At 43.2% G+C, this 20067-nt stretch overlaps 3 protein-coding genes across 5 annotated transcripts; 1 reads left to right on the top strand and 2 right to left on the bottom strand.

Moving 5' to 3' along the window:
• Positions 1-6743: 6743 nt before the first annotated feature.
• On the bottom strand, positions 6744-10980 carry dhrs13b.2 (dehydrogenase/reductase (SDR family) member 13b.2). The gene is made up of 8 exons (XM_042063461.1): positions 10823-10980; positions 10466-10651; positions 10111-10383; positions 9670-9999; positions 8903-9238; positions 8596-8688; positions 8453-8469; positions 6744-8190 (listed from the first exon to the last, which is right to left on the bottom strand). The coding sequence occupies exons 1-8, from the start codon at positions 10866-10868 to the stop codon at positions 8176-8178; spliced, it is 1296 nt and encodes a 431-aa protein (XP_041919395.1). The 5' UTR covers positions 10869-10980; the 3' UTR covers positions 6744-8175.
• Positions 10981-11237: 257 nt separating this feature from the next.
• Positions 11238-14932, top strand: gemin4 (gem (nuclear organelle) associated protein 4). Its single transcript, XM_042063460.1, has 2 exons — positions 11238-11450; positions 11680-14932. The coding sequence occupies exons 1-2, from the start codon at positions 11441-11443 to the stop codon at positions 14826-14828; spliced, it is 3159 nt and encodes a 1052-aa protein (XP_041919394.1). The 5' UTR covers positions 11238-11440; the 3' UTR covers positions 14829-14932.
• A 19-nt stretch (positions 14933-14951) lies between these two features.
• LOC121683710 (TLC domain-containing protein 3A-like) lies at positions 14952-19901 on the bottom strand. Of its 3 annotated transcripts, none has more exons than XM_042063462.1 (6): positions 18318-19315; positions 17869-17952; positions 17485-17701; positions 17305-17400; positions 16799-17131; positions 14952-15253 (listed from the first exon to the last, which is right to left on the bottom strand). In XM_042063462.1, exons 1-5 carry the CDS (start codon positions 18437-18439, stop codon positions 16844-16846), a joined length of 807 nt encoding a protein of 268 aa, XP_041919396.1. In that variant the 5' UTR covers positions 18440-19315; the 3' UTR covers positions 14952-15253; positions 16799-16843. The 3 variants fall into 3 exon arrangements, 2 of the variants coding, with proteins under 2 accessions (XP_041919396.1, XP_041919397.1); XM_042063463.1 differs by lacking the exons at positions 14952-15253; positions 18318-19315 and adding exons at positions 19322-19539; positions 19722-19901 and having other exon boundaries at positions 16606-17131; XR_006022879.1 differs by lacking the exon at positions 14952-15253 and adding an exon at positions 16653-16692 and having other exon boundaries at positions 16758-17131.
• Positions 19902-20067: the final 166 nt, after the last annotated feature.

Raw genomic sequence — 20067 nt, forward strand, 5'->3', positions numbered from 1 at the left:
TTTGAAGAAATCCCGTTTCTGTGATGAATGTGATCCACACTTGATTGCCAAAACAGTCAGCCAGCTTTGAATCGTTCACTCCCTCTCCCTCACCCTCGGCTCAAATGGAGTTAACGGCTAAACAGAGACATAAGTCAGGCGGAGAGCAGAAGGTATTAGGGCACAGTTATAAACGCTTTGCGCGGTGTTAGCCGTTAGCGGTGGTCAGTGGGAGTGTGACTGCAGCCCAGCGCCCTGGGGTCGCGCCTCAGCAGGTGAATTAAACCGTCAGCCTGGGAGTGAGAAAGAGCACAAACAGACCAGTCTGCTCTGGTTCTGGCATACGTGCAGCGAGTGACGAATGACATGCTATTGACATAAAAACATTTCCTCATTACCTCATAAGCAAAATAAGGCAACAAGCCTTTGAGCTGATGTCTATCTTTTGCATGAGTGTGTGGGGATTTTTTTTGGACCACATCTGCTGCCAGGTCAGATTGAGAGTGTATCTGATGGGTTCTGCTGATAACAGTGCCGAGACGGTGTGATGTGAGGTACGTGCGTGCGCTCACCTGCACTATGGGGAGCCGAGCCAAGAAGCGGTAAATCAGCCCGACACCTGCTCGTAACACACCGGTGACCTCCACTCCTGGGACGGCATGCAGCCCTCTGTCCTTAAACCTGCTAGCGGACGGCAGGCCCACAGCTGGCCACGGACACGGAGGGTGTCCATACTCACGGGACCAGTTCACAACTGGGTAAACAGGGAAGAACTGCATATAAACACAGGAGGCTGGAGGGTTTTACTGGGACACATCGCCATGCTGTGTATATAGAGGAGGAAAGGAGTGTTTGGCTCTGAGGTGGTCTATGAGGAGCCAGGGAGCAAATACCAACAGTCTGAAGGGTTAGTCTGGGTTAGAGCTCAGGCCATCTGTCACACGTGAACTAGAACACGGAGGCAGAGTATCCCAGGAGAGGTGGTGTAAGTGGAGGGGAGGGAGGAGAGACACTGGAGCCATGAAGCTCTCCTTGAGCCCCATATATCAGATACTGAGTAATTAATTGCACAGTTCCATCGTAGGTCTCTCCCCCTTATCGCTAACAGGACACTGGACCGACTCCTAACTCATCAGAAAGTCCGGCCACCCTGTTCGCTTCCCCACTGAGACGACGCGCTGGAGGACACACAGCTCGTAACTCTGCCGAGGTGAGCACGACTTGTACAGATGCAGTCGTTCTGGCTGCAGGCAGCCCGTATGAGGGTATGAGATTTCAGGCCACAGCGGAGTAATGATTGAGTGCAGCAGTCCCAGCGCTGCTGAACGTGATGTTGGGAAAGGGAGACCCGGACCTGATCTGGCACACATCAGGGCGACCGGCCTCAGCTGACACGACGTGGCCTCCACTCACCCTGATTTATGGAGGCTTTAATTAAAAATGAAAGAAAGGCAAAATGCAGAGAGCAGAGAAAGACAGAGAGAGAGAGAGAGAGAGAGAGAGAGAGAGAGAGAGAGCATAAACATAGGGAAAGGGACCATATTTTCTATCATGTACTTTGTGTCCATGTTCCATTATCTCAGAGACGAGAAGGAGACAGAGAATGATAGCAAAAGACACAGAGACAGACAAAGAGAGAGAAAGTGAGAGAGACAGCCCTGATTTACTGGCTCCTAGCTGGCCTGATAAAACACTGTGTGAATGATCTCACTTCCTGGAGCTGGGGCCTGGGGGTGGACGAGGAGACAGTAACCTGGTGAGGGGTTAAGGGAATGGGAGGAGGGGACCCATTTTCCATCCTGACGGAGTACTTTACTGGCTGGGAATCTGCCCCTATGACCTCTCCCGTGTAGCGCTTCAAGGGAGGGGTCTGATCTTGCCCCCTGACCCCTTCAGCTTGTTCTGTGGAAATAAGATTGGTGCTAATGTCTCAGTGCCACTCATAGTCATCATGGACTCATCAATAGAATCAGCAAAACATTGCAGTCATTTGTACACAACTGCTTTTCATTTCCTTTCTTTCAGGGTTTGACTGGAATTCAGAAATGTGCAGTTTATCATGATCATCAATCATCAAACCAAAATATTATCTTTTAATAAAATAGATAATTGATTGTTAATTTCTAACCATGTTCATGGTGACCTCTGTAGTGTAGACCACTGATCTGTAATAAAAGAGTGCAGTGTGGTGATGACAAAACATTGTGCATTGTTCCGAGTATGAGGTATGAGTCAGGGTCCATGTCCAAAACCTCAATGTTCAGGGGATGTAGCAAATAAGCCACAGTTTGTAACATAATAGCAGATTTTATAACCAATGATGAATGTGCTTTAGTACAGATCAGTGTTATAGGAACACCATGCCATTTTCTGATTCCCTCTCATTCTCATTCTCTGCAGGTAAGTAAGTACCTCAAATAATCCCTCACAAATGCCTGAAGTCAACACAATTCCACCAGTCTACTCTTCAAAAAAAAAAAAGCAAACAGAGGAAAATCATCTCAAATCTGGTAACTTAAATCTCAGTTAGATGAGGCCTCCCCTGCAGCAGACTCATCTTAAATATCCAGTCCGCTCCCGTGCCCTGACTCTAAATGACTGTGCAGGGCCAGGGAGCAGTGCCTGGCCATAGAAGCCCCATTACTCGCAGGGCCAATGTCAGGCAGGGCTGAAGCTCAGCTTTCAGCTGATGGCTCCCTGCTAATGCAGACAGCATGTGGAAGGCAGTGAAGTCTCCAAGGCAGATGATTCAGACAATCATCATACTGTGCTCAGCGTGGTGTGCCAGGCAATAATTCACCCCATGACAAGAGTGTACTGTAATAATATGAGTAACACCCGTGATGTGTTCGGGCACACATACACTCGAATAGGGGCCTCCATCATCGGTGAGATGGATGGAGGTTTGAAAGAGGAGCGGAGCAGCCGCAGTTTGCCTGCTGTGCCCCCTGATCCTGCCTTTATTTGCTGGGAGAGAGGGTAGCGGGGCATGTTTCACTTGTTGCTTTCTTAGCAGAGGCTGATTTGGTACAGATGTGGCGATTTGTTCTACCTCCACTTTAAGCGGGAAAACAACGCATTCAGCTCCTTTCACTCACAGTTTGCATTTCTTTTACAGGGCCTCTGAATTATTGAATGTCTGACCGGAGGAACTGCCCCAATCCTTCTGAGGCCCAGACGGACTGACGGTACACATTGGCAATCATGAGTAGGCTATTTAACATCTTGAATAGGCCTATAAAATAATGAACATCTAAAAAACTCTCTCTACTGTCCAGAATATTCCCATTGTAAATAGTGGGTCATAATACTGACCATTTTAAATCACTTGATAGAGTCCTTCTCCTGTGGCTCGTTCGGTTATTTTGGTATCCTGAAGTAACCCAGGCACATAAATATCACATAACTTGATCACAAAAAGAGATTGCTTGGCTATGAGATCATGTTGGATTCCAAGTAGGCCAGTGTTGCATGGTTGCTCGTGTACAGGCATGGCCCAATTTAAATGACAGCATTGTAAATGCAACCTACTCTTCTCAAAGATGGCAGAGGAATTACCCAGCTGAATATGAGATCATCTCTCTGGATATTCGAGTCACTGAGTTGGGCAATCACAGAAACTGGCACACCGGTTTCTGAGCCATTGTGTCGACACACCTTTCAGCTTTCTTTCACCATCTTTTATAGAATGGCAGGTTTATGTGAGGGTGACATATAAGTGTAGAGGGGAGATGTGTGTATTTTCTTTATTTCTTAAGCATAGGATCAAATCCATTCACAGGCCTGACATCATATGGAAATACCAAACAATAATTAAGCCTGTTGCAAATAGCCCATGATATCATACGTCTAAAAGGATATATGTCTTTCAACCTAAAAGAATGTGCCTCCCTGTCTGTTTACCCTAGTTTCTCCATTAGAGTAATACAGGGTATCTCTGAGACGCGGCAGTACGCTGTGGATATTTTGTTAAGCTTCGATGCAGTGCCATTTTGTGACAGGGTTTTACTGGCAACCACGATCTGCAAAAGACATTTGAGAGCAAAGCCAAACGAGACCATGAGGAAAAGAGAGTGTGTCGCAAGTGTAGAATTTAAAGGAGAAAGCCGCAGACAGATTAATGTAGGCAGACAGATAGAACGAGAGACGCAAAGTCCAAGGAGTCTTTCCGTGAGTGCTGAATGCACGGTGATTAAATGTGCATTAGCCTGCTGAGCGTGCGGACTGTGGTTTCGTGACCCACGTTAAAAAAGATGTATCCCCTGATGACAGCTGATAGTGCAGCAGATGGATCTGGCCCAAATCTGGCTCTGATGTGAGCCTGATCCGGCAGAGATCAGGGCCAAAAGTGTTCTGGTCAGCTGCGGTGTGATTCAGCTTGTGATACGGAGAGAACAAGAGGAAAGTCCCTGCTCTTGACCCTCTAGAGTTTTCACACTACTTAAGTTACCAGAAGGCCAGGCAGGCCACAGGGCGGTGGGGTCCATTCATTTCACCCAAGGGGCCAGTCACTGCTGTCAAAAGAAGAGAATTCAAACCTGGAACACACATCTAGACTGTGATCACTGAGTATAGAAATGAATGGTACAGACAACTCCATTCTTCCCACTCTCCTACCTCAGCCTGCGGAAAAGAATGGAAAATACTGAGTCACAGATTTTTATGTGTTTCCCCTATAAAAATTCAGGAAACATGTAAATACATAGGCAGAGTAAACAGTCTAAGCCTAAAGACAATTATTTTTCATTTACTCCAATTTAATGGAAAATAGTGTGTGAGTGTGCATGAGTGTGTGTGTGTGTGTGCATGTGTGTGTGATTGATTCCCCATGTAAAGAAGGTAAAATTACCCACACATCGGCAGGCTTGCAGGTATGCACCTGGGAACACGGCCAGGTTTGGGACTGGAGACAAAGCTCTTCTGGTCAGTCTCACTTTCATCCACCTTTACCAGCTCCTGTCGGCCAGCCCAGCAGAGGGATCAGGGGCCTGTTTGTTTTCACCGTCTCATCTGCGATCAATCACAAAGACATACGCTCTCCCTCAGGGGATGCTGCGCTGACGCAGGCCCACAGAAGACTGCTAAGCTTCAGGTGAAATCCTCCCAGGTGTCCTTTGTGCATTTAACCCCAAACGTTTGCATAGCATTCATTCAAAGTGCTTTAGAAGGTAAAGTGCTCTAACAACATTGGTAAGTGATAAGTGGTAGGAACAAAATCACTCTCTCAGGTGGGAGGCAGAGGGTCTTCATCTAAACTTGTGTTTATGTAATATTACCCAGCCAGCCTTGAGCCCACTGCTACTCTTGTCTCCCCAGAGATGTTGTGTTTCCTACAGCTATGACCGACGTCTGACCACCCCCTGACCCGGCCGGCATGCCAGTTTCCACTGGGTTTCTCCCCACAGCCCTGGTCTGGGCACAAGAGACTGCACTGGGCCAAACAAAAGACCTTTCCCCCAACAACAGCACACACACACACACACACACACACACATGAAATAGGATTATACTGCAGACAGATCTGTCAAGCCAAACACATATCAACTGGACATCAGGTTGTAAAAGATATAAACAGATTTTCCAGCAAATAAAGAAGTATGTGTGTGTGTAAAAGAATGCTTGGGTAAGAAATGTGGTGGTGGTGGCGGTGATGGTGAGGGGTTGAGGAGGAAGGTGGCTAAATGCATATAGTGCCAGTGGGGAACAGCTGTCATTCCTGAGTGAAGTGTTTATCATGTATTTAACTATGCCGAGACTGAGAGTGATAGAAGATGGCACAGAGCGCCTTGCAGGCACGGCACCACAGAGGACACATTAGCCAGGTACTGTATATCCTGAAACCTCAGCAGATCCTATAATAAGCCAACGGTTTTGGGTTTCATGATAGGAACTTTGTTTTTATAGACAAAGAACATGACAAATCACTTCTGCTCTAGCACCAGTCTACTCCTGACACACACACATACACACATAGACACATATAGACAGACACATCCATGTGTGTCATACACACACTCAAAAGACTGCACTGGTTTGGCTGTTGACAACATGTATTTCATACCAATCATGAACAAACCAGAACACTGAAGTGGCCTCCCCATAAGGAACACATTAAGAATGGATTTCTCTCATTTCATTTACTTGTTTACTTTGGACTCCAGCTTGCATAGGCTAGTACTATCTGGCAGACAGATAAAATGGGGAAATGGCTATTGCTCTGGCATTGTCTTCTGCATATAAACATGCTTAATGAATTAGAGCCTTTATGATTCCTAACAACATCAGGAGAAGTTAGATCATCCAGTGAAAACAATAGCTAGACTAACCCACTTGTGCACATTAATGTGTTCTTGAATGTTGCATGTCATAATTCAGTGACAGAATAATTATTATTCTGTCATTATTCATTACACAATAATCATTATTCTTATTTTTAAGGCCAAATTTATTTACATAGCGCATTTCATGCACATTCGTAATGTGATCAGTTTGTGCTGCATTTTGTATCATCTGAAGCTATTCGATGCTCTTTTGAAAAGTTGCAGTAATCAACCCTGCTGGAGATAAATGCATGAGTCAGTGTTTCTAAGTCATGTTTCAACATAAGACCACTAATTCTGGCAATGTTTTTGAGGTGTGGTTAAAAAGCTGATTTAGTTATTGCTTTCAGATGACCGCTCCCCTTTTTCGTCTGTGGTTGCATCTCTCTAACAATTAGTAACTCCCAACCTAAATTCAGTTTAAATGCAGGTTAAAATAGCAAATAAATTCACACACATGTTTATTTCTTCAAGACAATGCATTCATAATTCAGGAATCACAATAAAACACATTTCACCACAAAAATAAAGATATTATCAAAATGATGGTTCAAAGAATCTTGATTAATTACTGCATTCATGTGACTATTGAAATTTAGATCACTGTCAATTAAGAGACCAACATTTTTATCTGTTTTTTTTAGTTTTTGGCTGATGTTATTTTTGATGACAATACTGCCTCCATGTGGTTCTGGATAGTACCAACAACAATACAAACTGCAACACACTGCACATGTTTGTCCATACCTTTGAGGGGAGTGGGAGGGAGTGTGGATGTAAACATCAACATTCTTAATCACAGCAACTGTCACCAAGATATCTCAATCCTTAAGAAACAGATGCACAAAAACAGCCCCACAACAAAGTTTTGGTCTAAAACTAACAAGCTAACAAAACCTTCATTTAAAACAAACTGTTGTATTGTGTTGCTTTAAAAACTTTTAAACAGACTGACAATAGTATTACAGGAAAATTAATACTTTCTGCAGTGCCATTTATAGAAATTTGGGATTTCAGAGTCCAAAGCAAGAACAAGAAAAATCACGGCCCACCAATTCATTGTCCAATTCAAGTAAACATAAAAACCATGAAAACACAAATTAGTACCAGACAAACAGATTTGGATTATTATATGATGCATCTGGAGTTGACTTGTTTTTAGAGAGGGAAAATTAGAGAATTTTAAGAAAATGTTGCTGAATGTGCCCTTTATATTAACCATTTTGCTTTCAATAATTTATGCATAGGGATTGATACTGACCAAGGATGCATGTAGTTATTGTGTTGTTGACCATCAATAAACTTTGCATGGTCACTGTCTCTATCCATGCAGGCAACATAACTGTATTGAAAACCAGCAGGTATTAAAAATGCTGTTTCCGAAACAAAGTTTTGCCAAATGAGAAAAGTCTTCAATCAGAAAATGCAAAAACATTTTCAAAACATTATTTTATAGACCACTCCTCTTTCTCACCTCTGGTGGAATGTCTTTAATAATGTTTGAGTAACTTCCATCCTATTCCGTTTAAGTGCAAGTTAAAATAGCAAATAGACTCAAACACACACATTTGTTTTATCAAGACAGAGTGCATTCATAATTAAGGAATCACAATAAAACAAAAGCAAACATTTCACCATAAAAAATAAAGATATATTTAAAAACATATTTTTTCCTGGAGGTTCAATGAAACTGGAGTCTTATTCACACAGGTCACCCCAGTCTCTTGAGATTACTGCATAATGTAGATGATAAAGTCAGATGCAGCAAAACTGAGAATTTAGATGGAAACCTCAGTATCTGGTACTTGGTCGGCTGCATATCTCTCCCAGATCTGCACTGGTTCTGTTCTAAAGCCAGCGGAAGATAACCTCTTCTTCAGTAGGGTTTCCTCTATTAAATGACATACAATGATGGTGTTATATACGGACAGGTAGACTGTATATCAAGTGTGTTGTATGACCACAGAAATGTCTTATTACTCAAAAGAGCAGAGCCTCAAGTGAAATGTTGAGATTTTGCCAAATTTGTTGCTCTGCAGCTGTGGGTGGTAGAACTCATTATACTGAGCCATGGTCAAACTTCAGGTGTCAAAGTGTATTTGTCAGTCAAAACCACACATTTAGATACATCATTTTGTGGACACTGGTCTTACCTTATTTGCTTCTCTTACTGAAAAAGAAAAGTAAGAATAACTTAATTACTACAATGCTGAACATGCAATTTGTAAATTAACTCACAATTTGCTAAAATCTGTTGCAGAACAAATATAAGTAAAATATGTGGCTGTTTATTTACCTGTTTGTAGTTTGGACAGCAGCAAACACAGGATTCCAATCATAGCCACAATAAACCCAACAGCAAACACGTACCACAGAACTGAACTCTCCTCTGCAAAGTCAAGAGAACGATGAACACCACTAACATTTCTATTCTTCTCACTGGTTACTGACAAGACTTATGGCATATCAGTATAGAATGAGACAGATACAAAGCAGGAAAGCCATCTTTTACTCATTAATATATGCTTTTCTCATAGAAAAACAAGCAATATGAAGTTGTACAACTTTAATCATCTCTTAGACCAGGACGGTGAGCGACTTACCTGTGACACTGAGGGTAAAGCTCTTCCTGATGGGCACTCGCAGAGCGACGTGAGACACTCGACACGTGTAGCGGTAGCCGGAGTCCTGCAGGGTAGGCTTAAGCAGGAAGAAAGCAGAGAGGGAGTAGGTGCCGTCCATGTGGTGGCGATGGCTGGAGAACATGACGACCTTCAGCACCTCAGGCATGCGACTCGTCCCCGGGGTCAGAGACTCCTTAAGCCACTCTATGTGCACGTCCAGCGGGTAGTAGCCAGTCGCCTCACACAGCACCTTCTGCTCCGCACCCGCCACCAGAGACAGCTCTGAGCTCACAGTGAGGGACACTCGGGGAGGCTCTGAAATGAAGGGTCATAATGATCAGCGTATCTACAGAAACATGAAGATCAGGGTCTGGGTTATGGGTTTGAAGCCATTTTTTGAGGGTAAATGGCTTTAGCTTCGGCCTATTTCAGAAACACTCCCACAAGAAAACAAAACAAAACTGGACCATTAAAGGTATTGTCCTCAATTCTGACAAAAGGTTTTTGATATTTGAGCTCATCAGTCAATAAAATAACACCAATCCATTCTCCTTAAGCAACATTTCATGGCTGATGGAACAGTGTAGGTCTCTAAAGCCATTTACAGATCCTGTGCATAGCTCACTACATCTTTAAAGTCATGCCTTCGGATTAGTCAAGTCAAGTTTATTTATATAACGCATTTCATACACAGATGTCATTCAATGTGCTTTACATAAATTATTAGATTATTATTAGAGTCTCACCCATGATTTGCAGGCTGATGTCATGGCTGCCGTAGAGCGGAGGCACGTATACAGAGCAGATGTAGGTGCCCTCACTGGCTTGCTTTGTGAGAGGGATCTTGAGAGAAGCGTCGCCCCTGCTGAGGGCCTTCACAGAAACGCCGGTGCCCTCGCTCTTGCCCGTGCGGCTGGAGTAGCTGAAAAGCTTGGTGCGGTCACCTCTGCGTTGCAGTCGCCACTCCACAGTGAGGTGGGCTGACTTGTGGTCTACGGCATACTCACAGTTCAGGGTCTGCTCTTTCATCAGGCCGACATCCACAGAGGGGGTGTTGCTCAACACCACCATTACAGCTGGCCACAGAAATAAAGAAATGCGAAGAGAGTTATATCCTCTATCCCACCCTTATGCACATTGTAGTGCCATTGTACTGCAGGCCATTATGTATTGACTTTTAGGCTTACCTGTGGTGCTGATAGTGTCTTTATCTTCAACAGAAATCCGCTGTTCTGAGTCTGGTTGCATATCACTGGGAACACTGGGACTATGTCTGAGGAAAGTAGTAATCACAAAAAGGCCCTCTGTATGGCGCAGTGTGCAGGTAAACCAAACGTCATGCTCCTGCGCTCCCAGGCCAGGCCAGCGCATTTGAATCCCCTCTGTGCTGTGCCTGCGGACCTCGCACTGCAAAGTGTCCACTCCGCCTTTAACGTACCGTCGCATGTCCACCTTAGATGCTGAGAACATCAGATAGATCATCTTACCATACCGTAGTAACAAATGAGAATGGAGTGTATGTTAAATAGCCTATCCTCTCACCTGTGACAAGGAAGGTTATTAAGTCAGAGTGCACAAGACTGTCTCCAAGCTGGCCAAACTGCAGCCCTGCATCGCGATGGTGATATTTTGTTTCCTTGTGTCCTTCCTCGTTGGTCACAAAATATTCGTCTACAAACTCACATGGCAGCCAAGGAACTTCATATATAGACTGCGAGCTAACAACAGCTGTAAAAGGAAATAAATGCACCAAATCAAGTACAGTAGCTACCAAATTAGAGTTTGGGGCGTCTAGAGTAAGTAAAGCGATTTACAATACGTGGAAACGATTCATGATTAATTAATTCATGAGTTAGGCATATTAGCACCAATAAAAATCCACACAACCACAAGTTATACCTGTGAAAAACAGCACGGGAAGAAGACCACCAAAAATCAAAATCATTTTTGATTTAAGTTACTTCAGAACTGCACACAGTTAGCCTATCCATAGACCCACAAGATAGCTCACGAACTTTCGCTTTCATTTCAGTGGAGTTGCTGGCTAAAAATGCACTAATGCTTGACGCCTGCGTGTCAGACTGGGGTCAGACAGTAGACTGTATATTTCCTGAGGAGTATGCTAGCAGTTTAGCATACACCATAATACACCATATCAATATCAATACAACACAGATTTGTACAAATTTCACGAAAACATTCCTTGCAGAGAATAAAAGGACTTTGTTTCAACATAGAAGAAATGTACTACATCAAACTCCCACGGCGTGGCACTGTAGATTCAAAGCGCAACTTAGTCGAAGTAGTGTCTTCTCTTCACCGTGGTCTCACACTCGTTGGTGGTAAAGAATCACTTCCTAATTTCAAATCCAGAATAGCGAGAGAAATTAATAAATGCTGTCATGCCACGTTTTGTGTAGCTTCTAGCATTAGATATCCTGTAATTCGAAAGTGTAATTGTGCTTTTATTTTTTGATTTTGCTGTGATAAATTTGGATCGCATAATCACGCGCAGCTATGTTTCAAGGTAAAGTGAAATTTAACTTCGTGCATCCACGCTGTGTGTAGCTAGACTAACTTGCGTATTTGACAGGTTTGTTGATGTTGATTGACTAGTTTCACTTTTTGTATGCGCTGATAACAATGTGTTGGCTATAAGGGACGTCGTTAAATTCTTCTACACGTTTGTCACATAGCAATTAAAATGAAAGTAAAGTTAACATTTTATGACGATTGAAATGCTTTTGTACTTGCAGAACCTTGGCTGAAGGGGGACATGGCTGCAGTGCTTCAGGGTGGATTCTTACTGGCAGATAAGCTCTGTCAGGCAGGATCACTTTCTGCTGCAAAAAAGGAAGAATGGAGCACGGTTGGCCGTCCAGTAATTGATTCTATAAAAGAGCTGCTCTGTGGACAAGTGCAAAGTGAGCATGCAGAGGAGATCAATAAGAGGAAGAAGATTCTTTGCATCTTATGGAGTAAGCTTTTGGAGAAAGAGAGGGAAAAGGATGTGGAGATAAGCTGGAAGGAAAATGCACTATTTTCTATCCTTAACCAGCTCCCTGACATCAACCGCACAGTGCTGTTTGAGGTGGTGAAATCAATGGACTTCTACAAAATATATGTGGAGTTGCTTTTGTGTCTTCAACCTCCTGACTTATGTCTAGAGGTGGAGCATCTGGTCCAGTATGTCACCACTGATACGACTTCTGAGGATGCCCTGCTCCTGCTGGAGGTGTGGAGGGGGCTTTGGAGGGGCAGCTGGGGAGGCACAGAGACCTTTGACAGTGTCTTTGCAGACCAGTTTACAGAGGCACCATCTCCAGCCCCCAAAAGAGCTAAGCTTGACCCAGATACCTCAAGCCAAGGTGTGATGTTCCATCTCTTTAGTGCTGTGAGGGAAATGAAAGATGACATCAATTCGTCGGATTTATGCTGCTTTGCTCTCTCCAATTGCCTTGACTCAATATATACATCATACCTGTTGGGCCATCAGGTGGAACGCTCTGCTCATAAGAAACTTGAGAGGCTTTCAGTGGAGGTTGCTCTCGCAAAACATCATAACAAAACAGAGAGATTTGACCTGGTTAAGGTAATTCGCGAAGCACAGAAAGACATCGCTGCTGTTGAGACTCCTTCAAAGGTTAAGCCAGCTGGACTCACCTTTACAAAAGCTATGCAGACGGCTCTTTGCCTTCTACATGTTTGGGAGGAGAAAGGATTGCTGAAAGTGACAGAGAAATGTGACCAAAGCAGGAATGCACTAGGTCTGAGGAACAGCATCCATCGAATGCTTCAGTCCTTGGATCAGTGTTCTGGGCTGGAGACTGAAGAAGGAGAAAGTGGAAATGAACTCAAGAATGCCTTGAAAAAAATATCAGAGAATATGCTGCAAAATGAACCAACAAAGAGGTCTCTTGAAATGGCTTCCATTGCTATGGTTATCATTGACCATCGTTTGGCGGGGTATCAGCAGTTTGTCCCTTTATTTGTTGCTGATTTGAGCTGGTCTCTCAATGGAAATGAGTGGATCAGCTGCCTTGAGAGAAATAAAACTGCATTTCAACAAAGGGAACTTGTCATGAAGTTGGTTTCCATTCTCATTGCCAAATGCCAAACTGACGAGGACATTCAGCATTGCAGAAGACTCAAAGATCTTGTTGTTGACCTCTTCTGTGAACTCCCTACATCAGACAAGAACAACACACTAGTTGACATGATCAACCTTTCTAAGAAGGGGCTGCATGGACATCTACCACAGGCACTAACCGTAGGATTTAGTGAGGAGCTTAATTTAGCATTCAACTGCATTATCCAGGGAGGAGCACAAAGTAACTCTGACTTGGCTGTGTCTGCCATTGCTCGTGTTGCCTTTCAAAACCCAGAGGCCACTTTACATCAGTGCTGCCACCTAGCTGTGGTGAACCTGGGAGCTCACATTCATCTTAGCAAAATTCTAAAGTGCCTCTCTGGACTGGGCGCTCAGCCAAGCGACAAGGAGAGTGGGAAGACTGGTGGAAGCTTGTTGTGCCGCTGTCTGCAGAAAACTGTAAAAGACAAACTGGCCTCTTCTCAGGAGCAGGAGAATTTCCTCCAGTTCCTGGGTGCCCTGATGGAACCCTCTGGTGACTCTGGGAGGAGTTTTGTTCCACTTCAGGAGGCATTCCACACCTTCATCTTTCCTTACCTTTCCTCCCCATCGTCACACCACTACAGCCTGGAGATGTGTTTGAAGCTGCTGCATTCTGCTCTGGTTCTGGAACCCCAGGATGGCTCCTCTCACTGGGTGATGGACTGCTCCCCTTTTCCCCTTCTTTATTGTCTGTGTCAGCTATTGAGCGAGAGTTGCAGGTGTTGGGAGGTGACCTCAGACGCTGTACATGTATCCATGGAGTCTAAAGAAGTTCTGACCTCCATTCTGAACCGACTGGGTGAGGTGGTCGGTGAGGAAGTTGCTGCAGCACCAAGTACCTGGTCCCGAGCAATCTTCTGGCTTTATAGTAAAGTGGAGGCACTAGATTGGACTGTGCGTTTTCATCTGAAAGCATTATGGAGAGATCACTTTAAGAACGAGGTGCCAAGTTCACTGCTAGAAGTGTGCGACTTGCCGGAACAGGAGTGGTCTGGCATTAAGTTGGTTCAGTATGGGCAGGGCACAGGACTGTTGGCATGGCTGGAGTGCTGTTCTCTATCTGATGCGATTCAGAAAATCATGCTAGACTCCCTGTCCCTAGATCAGCTCTCACCGGACACTGTCAGCATGTTTAGTAAAGGCTTGCTACTGACTCTCTCACAGACCCTTCCATGGTGCACTCTGGGCGAGTGGGCCAGGGTCATGCGAGCAGTGAAACATCTCCTTACCTCCGGCCGACTCCACGTGCCTTACTCTCTGGAGTACGCAGAGTTCCTGCCCCTGCTGGACCTGCGGGCGTTCGCCTGCGAGCTGCGCCTATCGGTGCTCCTGCTGCGAGTGCTCCAGCTGCTCTGCGGTGCCAGCTGTGCTGATTGGCTCCCTCCTCCTGGCTGGGCCCACGTGGGCCGGCTGTACGCCAGCACCATCCGAGAGACGCTGGACGTGCTCAAGGCCAAACTCCCACCCAGCAGCTCACCCTCAAGTGACCCGAAGCCTGGGGGTGAGGTGTGCAGCCAGGAGGTGCTGTTTGTCCTGACCCAGCTGTTCTGCCACGTGATGCACGTGCACGTGATGATGCCATGCCAATCAGAGCCACTGTTCTTGTGCGCATTGGAAATTCTGACGCTTTATGAGGCGACCCTTGCCGCACACCCCAAAAGCTGCACTTCTCTTGAAGGTGATAACACACGGCACTTTCTCAAAACCATCACAGACAACTTGGATAATGAACACATGAAATCTATTCTCCTGCAGAAGATTACACAGCTTTGATGTAATTACATTAAGTTTATTTTATGATTTGAGGGTCAGTGTTTATTTTCCCTTGAACAGCAGTTCCATTCATGTCTGTTTACTAGATGCTTGTAGAAATAAATATTATTAATAAAATATCTGTTTAATTCAAGTATGGATTTTATTACAACACTTTTATTTACATAATAAAGTCTTGATGGAACCATCTTCAATGACATTTTCTGTCTGTTACATTACATTCTATCCATCATTTTTATCCATGCATAATACAACAAAACAGAATTAATCTTTGTTGACTGACTAAAATGAATAGCACACATCTGCCGAATACAATACAAAAATGGTTTGAAACTAAATTAAGTAAATAATTTTAAAGGAACAGAAAGAACACATTTATTCACACATACTGAGAAATGTCAGTGGTCTTGGTAGATGGGGGTGTCCTATTCAAGGGACAAAGGACAACGAAATGATTTAGGTTCACAGCAAGTAAACTTACACGGAAAAACAGTACATGTATTTCCAACTGCCTTGAAAGAAAGCAGTGGTGCATTTAGTTCTTGAGCCAGACCCCCTTATTTTGGTTAATCGGTACCATTCAAGGGGAATAAGTCTAGTGGTTTTTGACGAGGTATACCACCCTAGAATTAAAAAAATATGTGATATTGCATTTGAGTAGCTTTTTGTGTTTTATCAGCAGGTTTATGTCCATTGTATGTCTATGGAGGAATATTTTACAGGTGAATGGGCTAAACATTTAACTAATAGATATCCCCACAAAACTTCCACAGTTGATTGTGTACATTAATATTTTTTGTCTTTATCTAATGAAATATGCAATAATTTGCATTCATTTTAAGTACAGAAACCTTAACACTGGACCGATTCTGGTTCAAAATTCTTGTTTTTGTTGGGGACATACTAGAGTGATATGAATGTTATTACAGTGGGTGTTTTGAATTTGGGTATTTTGAGTAGATCAAAATACTGCCAATAGCCAATAAAGAAAATCTATATTCACGACTCTGAACCAGAAATCTCCACTTCAGTTGTACTTACAAACACTAAAGGTTGTTCATATATGATTTGTGACCTATAGTATATATATTTTTCCAGCAAATGTATGAATACATTCTTAGGAATAGCATTTCACTCAAATGACAGCAAAATGAAAAACAAAAAGAAGAATTTTGAACCTGACTTTATCCAATGTTATGATAATATGATTAAATAATCAACCACGGAAGTTTTGTGAGGATATCTATTATTAGATTTTTTAGCCCCTCATAATAGACATAAACAGGGTGATAACACACAAAAAGCTACAATGCAATGCTATCACTTATTTTCTAACTCTAGGGTGGAATACCTTGCCAAAAATCACTATGAGGCTTATTCTCCTCAGATGGTACCGACCGACTAGCCTAGAAATATAGACGCACCCTAGCGGCAACAAATTACATTTGCTGCCAGGGCTAGTCTAGCAACTCTCCGTTGGCTTGTGAGCTCGAAAAATTAAACTTCTATCAGGCCAATCAAATTGTGTATAGAGTCGTTAAGTGGGCTTAACATAATGTTTGATGGCAGAGTTGCAACGGTTTGGCTTGAATTCCCTGCTACTTGAAAACAAAGAAGATGGATGTTGCTGTTGGCGAACAGTGTGACACGAGTTAAGCTTTTTATTTTACTGAAAGTTGGCAAAAGTTTGAACTAGCCAACTAGCTCCGCTGGGAAAACGCATGGGACTCATAGCGCTGTCCTATTGCGTGCAGAGGGAATTTGAAAGACACCCGATTATCCCGCCCCTCGGACTGAGCACTGCAAACGGTGAGTGCCCAGACCCTACATTTTAATGTGGGTCTGGCTCGTCAGGCTAACCGACCGACCCCTGGCTCAAGGACTAATAGTAGTAAAAGATAAGAGGAACGTGAGAAATTATGAGACTTAAATGCTTCACATTGCTTCAACAAGGCACAAACAATACAAACCTGAGAAACATGTTTGTGAAAAAAGTAGAGACTAATCAAGAGGTGTCATTTTGTTTTTGGAGTGTCACTGTTCCTTTTCTTGTGTTGCCGAAGGTAGAGGCGACGAGCCTTGCGGCATAGCAGGCTGAACCAGTACACCTGTGGTGCCAGTATACAGAGGTTCCCAATGTTGCAGTGCAATGGAAGATGGAAGGCCACTTGGTGAAAAGGTATATTATAGTTATGACCATAGACCCAGTACATGAAGGGAAAGAGTAATATTCTACACAGGAAGAATGTAAGGAGAACCATCAGACCATTGATTTTGTGCAATGTGGAGTCTTGTAATCCCAACTACAAGCAAACAGAAAATCCTGAGTAAGAACAATGATTCAGGAAAGTCACATTCAAGTTACATTAGAGCAACAATTACACTGGGATGAAAACATAAAATCGACATACAGTGACATTTGAGACAACTTCTATTAAGATCCACACATAAGAAATCATGCTGAAATGATTCCAACCTGAATGAGAACCTTTCCTATTGACACAAATGGTGTGCTGAGTTCTGTTGTGAGGAAACATCCAATAAAGAAGTCTCCAAGGCCTCTCCGCAGGAACTAAACAAAAACAAAACATGTAAGGATTGCTGTTTTATTTTTACAAGAAATACACCTGTGAATATTCATTACCCAAATACTGACCAGAGTCACAGGCATGAAGATAGTGATCAGGGCAATGTGATGAAGGACCAACAGGAAGTCTTTGTGGAGGAACTTAGTGACAGTGTGAAGTGAATGACCTTTGTATGCCTCATGCCCTTTATCCTGTTCACTCAGGTAGTGAACCTGGTACATGGCATATATGTCATAGGCCATATAAGGTGCTCCAAACAACACAAAGTCAGTTGCAAGCCTGTGCCTGTGTAATGACAAATATGGGTGCATATTCAGTGCAGAATTCTGAAATGCAAAACTTCAATAACTAGATTTGTGGGGTTGGTGCATTACTGTAGATAACAGAACATTAGACTAAATTACATTTCAGAATGTTTCCTTAAAACAGATGCATACATTGTTCTTTCTTACCTGTCAGTCATGATGTCACTGCAAGAAGCCACAATTAAGACACCTGATGTGGAAGCCATAATTGCATGGATAGAGGACACCATCCTTTAGGTAGAATGAGTTTTGAACAAAATACATTACGCATACATTACGCGTAATTACGCATAAAACCATAAAGTATCCCAATATATATTTGGTTCATTGACAAATTCTAACACACTCTCGTATAGACTTATTATACGAGCATTATATTCTGTATATAAGTGTAGAAAAATAAAATTTGTTACGAGAAGCCTATAGCCTGAAGTCTAGTCCTATCAGGCTATATGTTAGGCTTCAGTTTTATCAAACACTTCAAAATACTGCAATGGTTACAGGCCACCATAAAATGAACACTAGCATATCTATTTGTCCTTGACACTGGCCAACAGAGCAATGTCTTAAGCCCATGTACAGTATGTAAGCATTACCGTTCACTGATTAACGCCACATCCGCGTCTTTCCACTTTTTGAAACGAGTTTTAAAGATGTGTTTCAAAGTGAAGTAAAACCCCGGAAAAAATACGAATCCAGACAAAAATATTGTTAGCATCTCTAGGCTAAATGTGGACTGAACTTTCAGTTTGTGAACAACGACTCAGCGAAATTCGTGGTTTGTCGTTTATAAAAGTGTTCTCAAACCGGGAGAACATCAGCTTACATCTTATAAGCTTTGTGAGAGAAAAATATACGTAACCTCCTAAAACCGTGTAGCAATTTTATTCTAGATGACCCCAACTCATAGTATTATTTCCGCATAGGAAGCGAGTCCCTCTCCCCTTGTCAAATGATCACACTATCACGTTTATATTGAGATAGGGATTGGGTCCACCAGGTCATGGGCGTCTACCACAACGAAAGGAAAATAAAACATCTCTTAAATAAAATGGTAGCCTAATATGACCTCAATGTTACAAAGCAGAAGCAACTATAAATATCGTTGGTTCAAATTTGGCATGTTCATGTTTCGCCACCGTCCGGGATTCGTCATTTCAAATGATGTATCCGTGCGAACTCGCCCTCTCCAATTAAATTGAGCTTCATCCGTAAAGTTATTTCTGTGTGGAATAACACGCGGGTCCAGAGAAATAGATGCCATGTGAGTTCGAATGTACTGCAGTACATGAGCATTTTGGTTACAGTCATATCCAGTTGTATTACTGATGAGACAGTATCTGTTGACACATTTGCGTAGGACCCATTGTAGAGGCTCCCCTATTTCTTTGATGTGTTCCTCAATGCTTTTGCCCCGTAGCAGATCACCCCACGAAAAGAGCACAATGGTATGGCACCACACTCTGTCACCTAACAGGTTGACGTGTTTTTCCACTGCTTTTCTGTCTTTCTCTGTGAAAGAACCCACAGGAATTGTCAACAGGTAGACCCGCAGGCCGTAGCCGCTAAGACTTGGGATGCGCATAATCTCCCGTCTCACCTTTTCGGGGTTGGCGAGACTAAAGAGACTCCAGCCAGGAGTGTCTACAACACCCACCCGCTGCCCGTCTACAGAGCCGAAGTGTCTTTCCGACATGGTTGTTTTTTTCCCCGTTGCAAATTCCTCTTTTCCAAGGATACTGTTTCCCGTTGAACTCTTTCCTGACTTTCTTCTTCCCAAAAGCACAAGCCACAAAACTAAATCGGAGTGCTGTCCAGCTAGGGGACAAATAAAAACACAGTAGTAGTTCAATAGCTTATCCACAAATATAAAACTCAAAGCTATTTTGGGTTGATTTCCCTCAACCTCAGGGACAGCTTATCCAATAATATTTTTTTTACATTTAAGATGTACACACGGACTAGATTACTACCAACACAAGATGTTGATCTATACTTACGTAGTGAAGAAGTCATTCTGAACTCCATTTTTCCCCAACTGTCTTGATTTTCTTTCTTGGTTGATGTTAGATTTCAAGTATGAGTTCATGGGACACAAGTCATGTGTCATGAAATTATCCTGTTCACCTTTGTACAGGTGTAACCATTAAGTGGTCACCCCCATTGCTATTTATCTCTGTCTGGCCAAACAGAGGGTGGTGAAACGACTTGTTCCTTGGAGACCTCCTCGTTATGTCATGATTAATCACTGTCTCAAGAGACTTTATGAACGGGGTTAACTATCAACTGGATTCCTGAGAAACTGAGGGCAGGGAGGGACCTTGGACTACACAATAAACTTCAAAA

Source organism: Alosa sapidissima, chromosome 15 (assembly GCF_018492685.1).
Source record: "Alosa sapidissima isolate fAloSap1 chromosome 15, fAloSap1.pri, whole genome shotgun sequence".
Taxonomy (NCBI): domain Eukaryota; kingdom Metazoa; phylum Chordata; class Actinopteri; order Clupeiformes; family Clupeidae; genus Alosa; species Alosa sapidissima.

Bases quoted from the DNA above. Each gene is read 5' to 3' on its own strand.
- dhrs13b.2 (XM_042063461.1), bottom strand. From the start codon at position 10,868: ATGATTTTGATTTTTGGTGGTCTTCTTCCCGTGCTGTTTTTCACAG. The intron at 10,652-10,822 runs GTATAACTTGTG...TTCCTTTTACAG, and splicing joins TCCCGTGCTGTTTTTCACAG to CTGTTGTTAGCTCGCAGTCT. The intron at 10,000-10,110 runs GTAAGCCTAAAA...TTCTGTGGCCAG, and splicing joins AGACACTATCAGCACCACAG to CTGTAATGGTGGTGTTGAGC.
- LOC121683710 (XM_042063462.1), bottom strand. From the start codon at position 18,439: ATGCTAACAATATTTTTGTCTGGATTCGTATTTTTTCCGGGGTTTTAC. The intron at 17,702-17,868 runs GTAAGAAAGAAC...GTCATTACACAG, and splicing joins AGTGACATCATGACTGACAG to GCACAGGCTTGCAACTGACT. The intron at 17,401-17,484 runs GTCAGTATTTGG...GTTTTTGTTTAG, and splicing joins TCTTCATGCCTGTGACTCTG to TTCCTGCGGAGAGGCCTTGG.